The sequence below is a fragment of the Amblyomma americanum genome, chromosome 11 (genome assembly GCF_052857255.1).
Source record: "Amblyomma americanum isolate KBUSLIRL-KWMA chromosome 11, ASM5285725v1, whole genome shotgun sequence".
NCBI lineage: Eukaryota > Metazoa > Arthropoda > Arachnida > Ixodida > Ixodidae > Amblyomma > Amblyomma americanum.
In genome coordinates this window covers 65192089-65206926 of record NC_135507.1, presented here as the reverse complement: position 1 = coordinate 65206926, position 14838 = coordinate 65192089, and the positions used below count along the sequence as shown (strand labels likewise).

Genomic DNA, 14838 nt, shown 5'->3' with positions numbered 1-14838 from the left:
GCGCTGTTTGTGGGTTCGTGCCAAGTGAAATAAAGAAATAGAAATAAATTACATAAATATCCGTGATTCGGATTCGAACCAGCGGCGGCGCTGGTTCGAATTTCATCTGTTACGTCATTTCGAAGAGGGAGAGAGGGGCGGGGTCACGGAAGCGTGGGGACCTTTTCGGCGTCCACGAATTGGCTCTTTTCGACTGCTGGGGCGAGTACACGGCGGCTTCTCGCTTTCTGTAATCCGAATGATGCGGGCATGGTTGTTCGTTTCATCTGAGACGCAGTGGCATTTTGCAAAAAAAAAGAGTATTTCGACGGTATCACCAGTTCTACATATTTAGCGGGCGTTCATTAAAACTGATGCCGCTTTAAGTGGACTCCGCTGTATTTAATGAAGAGAGCATATTTTTTACATTCTCTCCCGCAATTCTTTCTTTATCATGGAAGCAAACCTGAACGTGGAAACAGTCAGCAAACTTTTTTTCGTTTTACAGTGAATGCCCTTGAATACTGTGTTCGAAATCGTGTGGAAGTAATCACATTGCTGCATCAGTTTTATACGGAAATGCTCATTTACAAGGTTTGCGCGATAACTTCGTTCTTCGTTAAGGTACAAAAAAGTCATCAATTAAGTACGAAAAATGCCAACAAAATCGGCGATGAAAAAGTGCACTTTATTGCCACCTTCATGTTCAAACTTATGATATTAGCTTTGCAATAAGCAGCACCACCACATCCGGAACAATGCTAGATATGCAGAAATGTTTGTTCCGTGCAAAAGGGCTCAAGTTCATTCAAATTATTCAAATCCTAACTGTGGATTGGAGATCAGGTGAAGTTGGAGTAGGCGCCGAAAGATTCCACAAACGCGTGCGCAACTTCGTAGCAAAAGGCGTACTGTCCCTGGAAAAGAAGAGGTACAGAAAATCAGTCACAATGTGTTTTAGTTTTTCCGGGAAAACCTTCTAATCCGTGCACCTTTATACACGGTCTTGCCAACTGTCGGACTTGTTAAATCCAGTTCGCTCTTACTGAATGCAGGTTAAGTAATAATGTACAACCTAAGCTTTTCAAACGATTTCCTGCAACTGCCCTAATCTGTGCATGGGGGTGTTTATTCAATACACGCGTTACTTTCAGGAGTGCCTTGGAAATGTCGACAGGTGCATACACGCCAAATCAATTGCTTGCAATGCTGAAGTAGAAATTTTAGAAACAGAGTTACGTGACTCTTTAAAAAAAACCGGAATACTGCTCTATCATTGCGTGCACCCCTGCCAATAAAACAATGTTGGAATAGCAAGGGGTATTCAGTGCGTATGCAGCCGCCTAAAGTAATCAAATAAATCTGTGGCGTATTAAGTATGCAACGCAAATCTTTTTTTTAATAACTATTCCAAAAGACATAAGGCACGTCAAAGCCTGACTGAGGTAAACTATTCCCTTAAGACGCTCATGGCCAAGCCTTCCTCTCAATATTTTCTACACAAAACATTCTGGTAAACTCTTTTAGCATTTCCGTTTAGCTTGAGTGTAGTTTTCAGTCGGGATGGTCATAATGTTTGAATAGCCTGTTTTCCTATGAGTTTTATGTGCACAGCAGCCTCCTCACAGCATTGGTGATGAATTCCGGTCGGCTTGCGCGAACTCTTTGCACGCATCGAAAGACGTCTAGTTCATGTTCGTTCTTCAGCTGGTCGCAGATGGAGGCCAGTACACAGAATAGGCCGCTCTCTTTGCAACCGTCACTGAAAAAAAAACCAAAAAAGAAAGGTGAAGTAGCTTAGGAAGTGGTAGGATTCGTCTCTTAGAGGTTAGGGATTAGGGATTAGCTCAGTCAAGAAAATAACTCTCCAGATGAAAACGTATAACAACAACTAAGCTATAGCGCTACTTCCGGCAAATATAACTTTTATGGCGTCATGACAGCTGCCTTCTGTGTCTGGCGCGTCATAGATCGCTCCAAAAGAGCTGGAATTCGCAGATACTTGATTTTACTTCAATTATAAATTGAAAGGAGGTTCGGAATCTTTCTGGCTTCGGCTGTATAAGTAGCAGTAGTGATTTATTTAAAATAATAATAAAAGAAAGGAAACTATTTTTGCTAGCCCCGGCATCTGCCATCGCTATGGGAAGCACCTGAGATGGGGCAGCGGAAATAAGGGTTCGCAGGCAGACTGGAGAAATGAAATGAAAGAGGTGAGGGGACAGGCAGAAAAGATAGAGGGTAGAGAGGTACAATATACAAGTATTACTTCGGCTGTGCCGAATTCGCTCATCTGGGAAGAGACTTTTCATGCAAAGCGTGGCACAGAAGAATGAAACAGGCACTGTCGAATGAGGGTTGGTCATTTTTAGGCGATTCGTCCTTTACAATAAGTGATACGCTCAAAAACCCACCTGAAGGACCGGCATTTTTTTTTGTAAATCCGCTTAGCTTCTAAAACCTCAAGAAGGAATACCAAACAGTGCAACACAGGTAATTCAAAGTAGACATGGATAATGGAAACTTTAGAACAGTGGTTTGAAAGAAGCTTTGGTGTCGTCATTGCCAAGCAACAAGCAGGCTCTGTCTGTAAAAACTGCGCGGCGATAATGGCGCTGCACAACTTTTTAAATACGTTGTATGTTAAGCAGAATTTATATGGAGGGTGATTTTCTAACCTTTACAGTTTTTTCATTAAAACGGATACTTGGGCAAGTTGGTAAGTCATTTTAAACAGAACAGCGTGCAGTTTCATGGGGCAGTTTGACAGCGCTCGTCTATGTCTTGTCTCCCTCGTTGTCCCCGTCAAAATGCGCGCTGTTCTGCTTAAAATACAGATGTTTATTTTAAAAACTGCAAGAGATACATTGGTGCAGTCTGTTGAGCTGGATTGTACAGAAAGAAGCACATTATGTGCCTGTATGGACTAATATTCAGATGTTCAATGAACATAAATGAGCTAACAAACTTTTTGTTTTTATTTTAGGACCAAATATATATGGCGAAATTGATGGCCATCGACATCGAATGTGAGATGTTTTTTTTTTAGTTTCCTTGCTCGGCAATGGGCTTCGAACTATCTAACTTCGAAAATGCGCATTTGAAAAGCTTTTTGAGTTGGGTTTCACGCATTACATAACGATAAAATGGCGTTGCTGGACGTAATATCGTCGCCAAAGCGTAGCTACCTCCATGAACATCATCAAATGCACCAACTGCGCCTAAATTTGCTGCATAATAATTGCCAGAGAAGCTATTTTATAAATACGCAATGCGAGAAAGCCAACTAAATGAGCGTTGAAATGCGTATTTTTGACGTTTGATATTTCGATACAAATTGCCAACTGAGCTCATTTAAGAACACAGCTCACGTTCTATGCTTATGGCTTTCAGTTTGGTAACATAACCTTGCCCTCCCAATTAAATAAAAAAACTTTTATTCGTTAATTTTGTTTAATCGATTAGTTACTGATTCCTATGAGGTGCATTATGTCCGTCTCGCTGTAATCCAGCTGAATAGACAGCACCGGCCTTTTCCCCACAGTTTTTTTTTTCAATGAAAGAATGCAAAGGTTAAAAATATCTCTGGCTATAACTGCACCTCGGCGTTTCAATACTACGCACACCCTGATGGCGCGCACTGAACGTGATGCCGACGAGGCTGCTTTAAACACCGCGAAATCTAATTTTCTTCGGTTCTCGGTGCTTCACATTGGGGGTACTCACAGGCACAGCACCACTATTGGTGCTCCCTCTGCCCGCATCTGCCACTGCTCCACGTGTCGAAGTGTATCCAGTGCGATGCAGCATGACCATGAGGTTCTCTCGAGGCTCTGCCACGCGCTACAGTGGAACTGCTTCACGATCCGTGGTGGTTTCTAATCAAGAAAAAAAAAATGGAGATTCGTTATATTTTGAAAGAAAGTGCTAAGGTAATTAATTGGAGAATTCACCGAACACAGAACGCTCCATGCAGTTCGCGCTTTGTCCAAGAATAATATGATACATAAAACCTGCGCATTAAAGATCACTTACTACAGACAACATTGTAAAGATTTATAATTTGCTGGCAGTTACAATTTAGTCATTCATTTTCTCCCCGAGAGCGCGCGTATATATTAAAGATTGTCTGGAATAGGGAAGACTAGTAAGGTCAGGAATACCCACATATGCTCCCAGAAGCAATGGAAATCCTACCAGAGGCATTGCACGCCAGTTGACCACTGCGCTCGACTATCACCAATTTTTCGGAAAAAAACTACGAGACACGGTGGAAATTTGGGATACATTTTTACGATTGGACGAAAAAAACACATTTTTTTTGCGCTGCGACCCTCAACTTTTGTTCGAAAATTATAGCAAAATCATTTCAAACAAATATATTTTTCAAATATTGTATTTTTAACTAAGAGCTATAAACTTTTTCCACTCTAATAAGATATCTCGTTTTTTATATACAGTGATCTAAAGGGATATTTTTTTAATTCTCTCCCAAATATAAAACATCGAAACGGTACAAAGCCATGCTACTGCGAGTCTTTTTTATTATATTTATATTATAAACACTCCAACATATACAGAAATAAAAAAAGCCTATAAAACGCTTAGGGCCGCGAAGAATGTAAGCCACAGCAGGAAAAGAATGGTAAACTTGAAAAATATTCCTTTTTTTCAACATACTCGGCTGTCAATTGCATACTGAGGTGCTGTGAGTAAAAGCATGAAAGGTAGGATGTTGCGTATTACCATTCAATAGTTTTTATTACAGGAACTCTAATAGGAATATTTTTTTTAGTTTAAGTGAGAAATTATTCTTATTGCTTTAGCACGCGCGCCCTTTTCCGGCCACACACCACACTCTCTCTTCCCTGCAGTGCACGCAGCCGCCACAGATAAGGGCACACAGAACCAGAGGTCCATTGCCCAAATGCTGCGATGGTACTGTGGGCTTCGATGATGTGCTCAGGGGTACGGGTGCGAATAATAAAAACTAAGCCGTAGCGTATAACGACTCATGCGTGGTAACTAGAAAGGCTTACCAAAGATCGCTTCACCCTAGCTCCTTATCCCTCAATTACTGGAAGCGCTTTCAAGTTCATGAGATTCTTTCAGTTCGAGCACCACCACAGTTCCCAACGTTCTTTCATGAGGAACAGTATACAGCCCTTAATGTCAACACACGAACCTGCCATTCGGACCGGAAGTGCACTTTTAGGTCAGATAGCACACAGAATGAAAACCGTTCCGAGAGATCGTGGCGTACGCCGTGAGTCAGGGTCAGATCTCTCGTTCCTTTGGCGGCGTGCATAGAAGAAACACATTAACACGAGCCAGCTGGTCGTTCGGCAGTCTCGTCGGTAATATTGTGGAGCGCGTTTCAGCAATCAAATTCCAGTCAAGCCTTATCTAGCCAAGATTAGTGCGTGCGTACTTTATAAGTATGTTAGTGCATGCCGCTGGTGCGCTCGCACATGAACAAAAATCTATCATATCTTCTCTGAGGAACGCCTAATAATTTTTTCAATGCCGAAGCTAGCACCGCATTATTTAGTGAACGAACCTGTATGTCTCTGTCTTCATACAAAGGTCGAACGCTGACGCAACCTTGGGCGGTTTACATGATCGGAAAAAAATTGGAGGCGACATGCGCTGCCTAAGGGTACGACGCGACAGCGTAATGGTGTAATTCCCATATACACAGAAAGTCATTCTCTACTTTATATTCACAGATCCCTGGTAGTCCCCATACCCTTCCTGGCACAGTGGTGCAGAGGTTAAGCTATGCGCCACTACCCTGCGATGCAAGTGCTCCCAACGGTGGGCCTTGTGCGGGCAGGTTACTCTTCCCGAGCGACCAGTCATTAGTATGACTGCCACCTGCCACTATGGGCAGTTTACTTACTATCCAGTGGACAGGTTATGATGACGCCGCAACGTCACGTGACCCATGTGGCCTACCTGCCTCCTAGGTTGCTCTCTGGGCACCACCTGTCAAAGCCATGCCCGTGGTTTTTCGCTCAAAACGCCGACAACGCAGACACCGGATTTCCTGGAAACGGGGCTTCTAACGCTATCGCGCAAAAATATCAAGATAGTCGTAGCCTTGCGGTTACCGCCCGAAATTTCGCAAGAAAAACATATTCAACTCACAGGGCGGTTTGTAAGAATGGTACCTTTGAAAGGAGCATGGGCGTTTCATCACATCAAGCTGTCAGCCCTTTGAACTCTAATGCAGCACTTAACCAGTGACCGAGGAGTTTCAAGTGTCGAAACACTAATTACCATTCCAAACTTGCTTAATTCGACACCCAAAAATCTGGAGCATCCACTTGGAGCACCGTGGAGCTACTTATGTCTCTCATTAGCTCCTGCGACTGCGTATGTTGCAGGGAAGAGAGCTTACCTGGTGTCTTCTGAGAAGGGTTCGGGTGTTCAACTTACGAAATTGATTTTTCGCCTAAAACAAAAGGTGCTGTGATTCAACTTCCTCAAGTAAATGCCACTGAATGGTGCTATGCGGTGTACTATCTTCCATATTTTTACTTAGACCACTTCAATACGCAGCTGACGGCAGAATATGCCACAAAACCAAAATTTGCCAAATTGGGAATATTTACTGGCGTGGTCTACTTTTCTTCCCCAGCGAAACGTTTCATCACCTTCTCGATAGTTCTGATATATCTGAAAACATAGTTGAAATGACTTATGTGGCCACGAAAAAGTTATTATAAAAATTCAGTAGCCATATTTTGCATTTATTTCGGTGCGTCATGTTTAGGGAAAAGTAAAATAAATTAACTTCAACTCGCTAAAGAACCCAGCCTCCGCTTTATCTGAACCTAGCGCGCGGAGGCATTACACACCGCAGACCTCATATGGCATTGCCCAGACTTTGGCAATTGACGCACTGAGATCGAACTGTATCGTACGAAACACCGCTCCCTGCAACCAACCGACCTTAATACCGAGCTGTCCAACTAACATCTTCCAAATATGACCACCCTCCCTAGTGGTCTGATCTCTGCTATATGATGTTGCGACCATAACTGCATCTTTTAAGGTCGACCATTACTGAATAACTAAACTTAAGACTGCGCCATGCTGACCGCGATTCTCCGATGAAGCGGACAACCCTCAAGATTTGATCGCTCTCTATACCCCCTCCTGCGGCTGTGAACATTGCTATCTTAAGGGACTTTCAACTGAACTACACGTCATCTCACCTCACGGTAATGAGCTTAGTTAGGACATCCGACCAGACTCCGACATACGTAATAAAGGGCGAAACACAAGCGTTTCTTCGGCGTCGCGTCAGCGTCTCGCCTACTGCCCCAGCAGAACAGTTAATCGGGCAAATATTTGAGATACTGTGGTCCTTGGCAGGGCCAATATTTAGCAGCACATTTCCTATATCGAGCCGATTACCTGCGGTGCTTGGGTGGCGTCACTGGAGGCGAGATTCTGGCGTTTCGAAGGTGTTTGACTAATACAGACATACTCCTTCCAAGTACTAGAATTCTGCCTCCGGCGACGCCAGCAGGCAGACGTTCACGCGATGCCGCGGAAACAGTGCCCTGTGGTTCGGCCTTAAAGCGTTCCACAAAACCTGCGTAAGATAACCACTAGAAAAGGGGGCTATATAACGTAAAAATGGAGGCGGAGATCTCTACGCTTAGCCTTTTCTATTGTTTTCTTTTCAATATCCTTCAGATATAGCGCCCACACTATCTCGATATCATAAGTACGACATCATACGGAATTTGTATGTATTCCGATTTTTTCCGAGTGCGCTGTCCGTGTATAGAGCGTAAAGTCTTCCCATTATTCTTCACGTTTCCATACAGGACACACAGAAAACATATGCTATTGCATGCATACACCAATCAAGCGTTTTACCATGATATGAATATAAAATTATCATCCCTGAATGTGGTTTCAGCAGTGACTCAATACGAGGTCATGATTTTAAGCTTTCTCTCCAGCCGTAACCACTGTTGAAACCCGAACCAAAAAGACGACCTTTTAATAAAATCAATGTATTTCGTGCGGTCATACCGTCTGCTGGCTGACTATGAAGGACCGCACAGCCAATGCTGGAGACTCTGTGCTCTCAGTGTGGGAAACTTCCACTGCTCCGAGTTGCAAGCTGCGGCTCAGCTCCGGCCAAAACTGCGGTGTTCTCTGAAATGTAAAAAGGCACAGTGTTTCGAGACAAAACAAAAAAGCAGATTGATTAGCAGAGCTAAGTGCTGAGTATTGTGCACCAGCCATACTTACACCATCAACATCATGATCAGCCTGACTACGTCCATTGCAGGGCAAAGGTTTCTCCCATGTCTCGCCAATTAACCTTGTACTTTGCCAGCGGCGCTCACCCCATGCCTGCAAATTTCATAATCTCATCCGTCCACCTAACCCTCTGCCGCCCTCTGCTACTCTTGCCTTCCCTTGGAATCCACTCCGTTACCCTTGAGGACCAGCGGATGTGTTGCCTTCGCATTACATGCCCTGCCCATTTCTTTCTCTTGAGTTCGACTAGGATGTCATTAACCCGCGTTTGTTCCCTCAACCACTCCGCCCGGTTCCGGTCTATTAACGTCACATTTATCTTTTTTTTATAGCTGCCTGCGTTGTCCTTAACTTAAGCTGAACCCTTTTCGTTAGCCTTCGCGTTTCTGCCCCGTAGGTGAGTACCGGTAAGATACAGCTGTTGTACACTTGTCTCTTGAGGAATATTGGCATACTGTTATTCATGACCTGACAAAAGATGCCATATGCGCTCCACCACACTCTTATCCTTCTAGTTATTTCCTTCTCATAATCCGGATCAGCTGTCACTATCTGCCCTAAGTAACATATTCCCTTACCATTTCCAGCACCTCGCCACCAATTGTGAACTGCTGTTCCCTTGCTAGACTGCTTAACTATACTTTGGTTTTCTGCATGATAATTTTTAGACCCATCATTCTGCTCTGCCAGTCTAACTCATTGATCATGCTTTGCAGTTCACCTCCTGAGTGACTCAGCAATGCAATATCATCAGCTAATCGCATAATATTTAGTTATTCTCCATTAAAACTTACACCACCTGTTCTCAGTTCAGTCCCTGGAATACCTCCTCTAAACAGGCGGTGAATAGCATTGGCGAGATCGTGTCGCCTTGCATGACGCCCTTCCTTATTGAAATTTTATTGCTGACTTTATGGGGAACTATGGTAGCTGTGCAGCTGCTACAGATATCTTCCAGTATTTTCCCATAAGGCTTTTCTACACCCTAATTCCGCAATGCTTGCGTGACTGCCGAGGTTTCCACTGAATCAAATGCTTTGTCGTAGTCAATGAAGGCTATATATAGTGGTTGGTAAATGTGATCTATTGTGGAATATCCTTTACGAAACCCTGCCTGATCATTTGGTTAATTGAAGTCTAAGGTTGCCCTGGATCTATTAACGGTTACCTTAGTACATACCTTGTAGGCAACGGACAGTAAGCGATCGGTCTGGTTTTTTTCATGTCCTTGGCGTCCCCTTTCTTATGAATTAAGATAAGGTTAGCGTTCTTCCAAGAATTTGGTACCCTCGAGGTCATAAGGCATTGCGTGTACAGAGTGACTAGTTTATCTTGCGAGTTCTGACTGCTCCCAAGCTTTGGACTGCTAGATGTTCTACGGGGCCCCTGCTAAACAACTTGGCTATCATTTTTAAAACTGCACAGTCAAAAAACTCCCCGGCACGAGACATCAAAGTAATAAGTACATTGCAAGGCAAAATTTCTAGAATTCCGCTTGATATCTCGAATGCGTGAGAAGTTCAACATTTTATTCTTTTCTTTCTCAATGTTACTTGGTAAGAAAGTTAGGTCCACTGTAGTTAAACGGCACACTTTTAGCTAGGAGCGCTAACACCGAAAACTTAAAAAAGGAATTTACTGCATTCCATACGCTTTATTTCAATATTTCGTTTGATGCGACCAATTCTGTTCAAGTACGTGTTGTTCGTCCTCAAACAGCACAGCCGCTTTCCTTCTGTCCTCCGAAAAATGAAGTTGAGTAACAAACTAAAGCGCCCCTTAACGTCAACCTATAGCTGATTCCATGTGAGCCACACACAGGCCCGTTTAAACCTGCACGAGCCATAAGAGGAGCCGGGTGCAACACAGACCCCGGAGATAACTGCAGTTCAAAGAAGGCTGCATGTTAGCATCATAAATTCTACATCCTTTTCTAACACCGTAGTTCTTTGAAGCAGTGATCAAGTGGATACTGAATGATCTCTTTTCGCGACGTTTATTTTTCAGGTAGATGCTGGAGTCCTCGCAAAGCATCGTGTAACTCGAAGCTACTTTCGTAATGCGTGTGAATGTTAAACCTTTTTGTGTTACTCCTACAAATACAAAAGGACGCGCACATCAGAGCGCACACAAGAATATGACTCGGGGCTCCAACCGTCGTGGGTGCCTAAAGACAGTGAAGAATTAAACAGACGAGCAGCACGAAGGAACAACTGCATTTTGACGAAGTGTATCAGTTTAAAAATATCATCTATAATTTCACAGTATGGTTTGGTAGACGCACTATAGCGTCGCTCTCGAATGCGACTTATCCGGTTAATCCGACTGAGAGCCACACTATTTCCTTCATACGCACCTCGTCCACAAGAGGTCCCAATGTGACCAGAGTAATCGAACCACTGCCGGCGACCATTTCCCAAAAATCGTCCACAGTCTCTGGCAAGGGCATCTGTGTCACCAGGTACGCGTTTTCTTTCTTGTATCCCTGCGTAGCAGATCATATTTCGCATGTAAGACAGTCTGCGCAACAAATTTTAACACTTTTTTACCAGAGCGGTTCATCAGGTTAGAGACAAACATGCTAGGAGATCTAACATATTGGCAGCTTATTTTATTGTAATGTTAGTCGGACATATACTTAATTTAAATTGCTATTTTTGTTCTCTTTGTTGCACTTTATTTGTCGCAAAGTTGGCACATTTTCCAGGCGGGGCTACCCTTTCCACCTCGCATAGAGCAAGCTGCCGAAATCGCATGCACTGCCTTAAATTTGAAAAATATAAACACGTGTTAGGTCGCTATTTTAATAAATTTTATGCGAAAACTGACGTGAGCCATATTCTAGCCGGACATAACCCAAATACTAAGTCATTATGCTGTCGTGGGAGAGCTATAAATTTGTTATATTTTTGTCTCCATGAAATATAAAATGCCTGGTTACGGTGACGAGTTCCGTTTTGTGACGTCAGTGCTGCCTTTAATCTCCGTGTAGAATGCTGGCCGCATTACGTTTTGCATAGTACTATGTCTGTTCATAGACAACATGAATTGCCGCCTCACCATATATTAAGAGTTGTCGCGACTGTCCCATCACATTTCTTTTTCTTGTACTCCGCATATACTTCTATTGCTTGCCAGTGACACACGTACTGACACGTGCGACATAAGTGTTTACTACCCTCAAGCTGTCTTCCTTTCACGGAAACTACCTGAGAAATGGTACAACTGACGCCGTAAGCGAAATTGCTGACTCTAGTAATCACGTTCCATCTGTGACCTTTCGTCGCGACTTTGGTCCGCATTGATCAAGAAAAAAATGTTCTCCTGCACTCATTTATCACACCGAGAAAAAAATAAAGCTTTGTGCGGACTTTTCAGCCACAAAGGTCGCAACACAGAGAACACCCATTTTTTACGGGTGCATTTTCATAAGACAAATTCGTTGCAACAACTTGCGTTGCGACACAGTCAGGAAACTACTAACGGAGTTCGGATGCAAGAAATATGACAGCACTGAGCGACGGCAACGCCTACAGCTTTACTGCGGCTGCACTTCGTAGAAATAGAAGAGGGCAGAGACTTCGAATATGTTTAATGCTGCTAGAAATATCTTAGCCACTTACATCCACAAAAACGGCGTTGATGTAGTCAGTCTTCTTGACGTCGTTCTTCACGCTTAGTAGAGGCCTCTTGATGTCAGCTAAGGAAACGATTGCGTCAAGTTAGCTGGTATGAAAGCTGAGCGTAAACAGATTCCGCGCAACAAAAATTGGCGGTGGTTTAGCTCTGGTTAAACCTGGAGTGACGCGATAGCTACAGCTGGCCGAGTGCCAGCCACCGGCAGCAGCAGCTGCTCCACACCACGTGGCTGGTCACGTGACCAACCACGTGACGAACCACCTGATCAGCCAGGGCGCCGCGCCGCAGGCAGCTGCTCCGCACCACGTGACCAACCACGTGACCAAGCGACCGGCAGCACGACAGCACCCACGGTGGACCACGGCGCCGCCACAGAGCTGAAGTGGTGCCGCGCTGAAGGGTCGAATAGGTGGTGTAGTGTAGCTATCGCTACAAAACACCTCTTGGAAGTGCATTCCACTGGGTGACAGTGCGTGGAAAAAATAATTATTAAATCTGTTAGTGCGTGCAAAGATTGGTTCCAGGTTGTGATGGTGGGAGGGCCGAGTTTGACTACCCACACCTGGATGGATATGCGCCAGTATAACGGCCATCGAAGTGGGACACCCCCTCCCCCCCCCCCCCCCCCCCCCACCCCCCCCTCAGAACTACCATTTGCCTAAAATTTGGGGGCCACTCGTGATTCGCAATGACCCGTAATTCGCACCCGTGATTCGGGGATATTCGCAATGACGACCTTTCCGCCCATAAGCCGTGCATTCCTGGGACCTTCAGACAACCATCAAGGCCGAACCTTTTTTCGCAGGGTGTGCCGGAGGGTGTCAGACGATTCGTCGTGCTGTGATGCTCACGTTTATAAAATTTATTAATGGTATAATGAGGAAATATACCGGATATAGCGAAGGTGACTGTAAATCGCAACAGTAGTGCAAAATCTACGAGGTAGGTGGCGCTGCTTGTGTCTTATTTGATCCTATTTGATTAATGAGAAAATTAGAAGAAAGGGTGCCCAATGGATGTCAAAAGTAAATAAAAAGGATAGAAAAGCAGCCCAAAAATTCTGGAAACATCTAAATGCAATGAGTAATAAAACTAGGCTAGAACAAAGGTTTATTGTTACAGATGAGGGTATTCGACTAGAAGGGGATGAAGCAATAAAACACATTGGAACAAGGATGACGAAAAAATTTTCAGCAAAGCACGTGGTACATAATTTATCGAAGGAGGATAGACCGGTTACAGCAATAGCTTCACTTGAGCAAGGAGAGTGGGAAAGGGCAGAGAAGAAGGTTCCTAGTGGCACATCAACAGGACCAGATGGTATCCCGATTATGTTGATAAAGAAGTTAGGACCAAAATCCAAGCAAACATTAATACAGGTAGTGAACAAAATGATAGTGGATGAGAAAGTCCCCGATGAATGGCGATTAAGTAGAATGAACATGATATATAAGGGAAAGGGGGACAAAGCAGACGTAAGTAACTATCGCCCCATAACAGTGACGTCTGTGGTTTACAGGGTGGTGATGCAAATTATAAAGGATAGACTGCAGGCTTGGGTGGAGAACGAGGGGGTGCTAGGGGAACTACAGAATGGGTTCCGGAAACAAAGGAGGTTGGAGGACAATCTATTTTCATTGACACAGTGTATAGAAATTGCGGAAAAGGAACATAGGCCCTTATTGCTAGCATTTCTGGATATTAGGGGAGCCTATGACAACGTTACTCAGGAGCATTTGTGGGACATATTGGGCACATTGGATGTGGAAAATGGAGTAATTAATCTTTTAAAAGATATATATAGAGGTAACAGAGTGCTCATAAAATGGGAAAAAAATGTATCAGGGCCTGTAGAGATACAGCGGGGGCTTAGACAAGGATGTCCTCTGTCCCCTTTGTTGTTCATGTTGTACCTGCAAGGTTTGGAGGCCAAGCTAGAGGGGAGCGGACTAGGTTTCAACCTATCTTTTTTCAAGCAAGGGGAATTGATTAAACAGACATTACCGGGACTAATATATGCGGACGATATAGTGATAATGGCTGACAACAAGGAAGACCTGCAGAAGTTGTTAGACATATGCAGTACAGAGGGAGATAGATTAGGCTTCAAGTATAGTAAGGAAAAATCTGCAGTCATGACATTTAATGAAGAGGGCGGCGAGCATAGAATACAGGAGTTCGTGCTAAAGGTAGTGAATGAGTACAAGTATCTTGGGGTGTGGATAAATAACAGTGTTGAGTATCTGACAGAGCATGAAAAATATGTAATGAATAAAGCTAGTAGGAATGCAGCTGTCATGAAAAATAGGGCACTGTGGAATTACAATAGGTATGAGGTGGTAAGAGGGATCTGGAAAGGGGTGATGGTTCCTAGCCTGACCTTCGGGAATGCGGTCCTGTGTATGAGGCCAGATGTTCAAGCAAGGCTGGAAATTAGGCAACGGGGAGTAGGGAGGCTAGCTTTGGGAGCACATGGCAATACACCAAATCAGGGGGTACAGGGTGATATGGGATGGGCGTCTTTCGAGAGCAGAGAGGCTAGCAGTAAGATAGCATTTGAGGAACGATTGAGAAGGATGGAGGAAAAGCGGTGGGCTAGGAAAGTTTTCAGATACCTGTATATAAAGAATGTTGACACGAAATGGAGAAAGCGAACTAGAAAATTGACAAGCAAATATCTGGACAGCAGTAAGGGGGCAAATCAGCAATTATCGGTTAAGAAAAAGGTTAAAGGAACAGAGAGAGCTTTGTGGAAAACAGGGATGCTGACGAAATCGGCACTAGAAACATACCGGACCTTTAAACAGGAAATTGTCAAAGAAAATATCTATGATAATTGTAGGGGAAGTTCTTTGTTGTTTGAGGCCAGGACTGGAGTTTTGCGGACTAAGAAGTATAGAGTCAGGTACCAGGAGATAGACACTTTGTGCA

At 43.9% G+C, this 14838-nt stretch overlaps 1 protein-coding gene across 1 annotated transcript in view; it reads right to left on the bottom strand.

The window, feature by feature from the left end:
* Window positions 1-646: 646 nt before the first annotated feature.
* Window positions 647-14838, bottom strand: part of LOC144110924 (receptor-type tyrosine-protein phosphatase epsilon-like) — a 23321-nt gene continuing 9129 nt past the window's right edge. Inside the window, exons 5-10 of the mRNA XM_077643992.1 lie at window positions 11892-11968; window positions 10625-10753; window positions 8035-8160; window positions 3706-3857; window positions 1606-1741; window positions 647-896 (exon numbers count right to left, since the gene is read on the bottom strand). Coding sequence (XP_077500118.1) covers window positions 822-896; window positions 1606-1741; window positions 3706-3857; window positions 8035-8160; window positions 10625-10753; window positions 11892-11968 — 695 coding nt within the window. The 3' untranslated portion in view covers window positions 647-821. The remainder of the gene's footprint in view (window positions 897-1605; window positions 1742-3705; window positions 3858-8034; window positions 8161-10624; window positions 10754-11891; window positions 11969-14838) is intronic.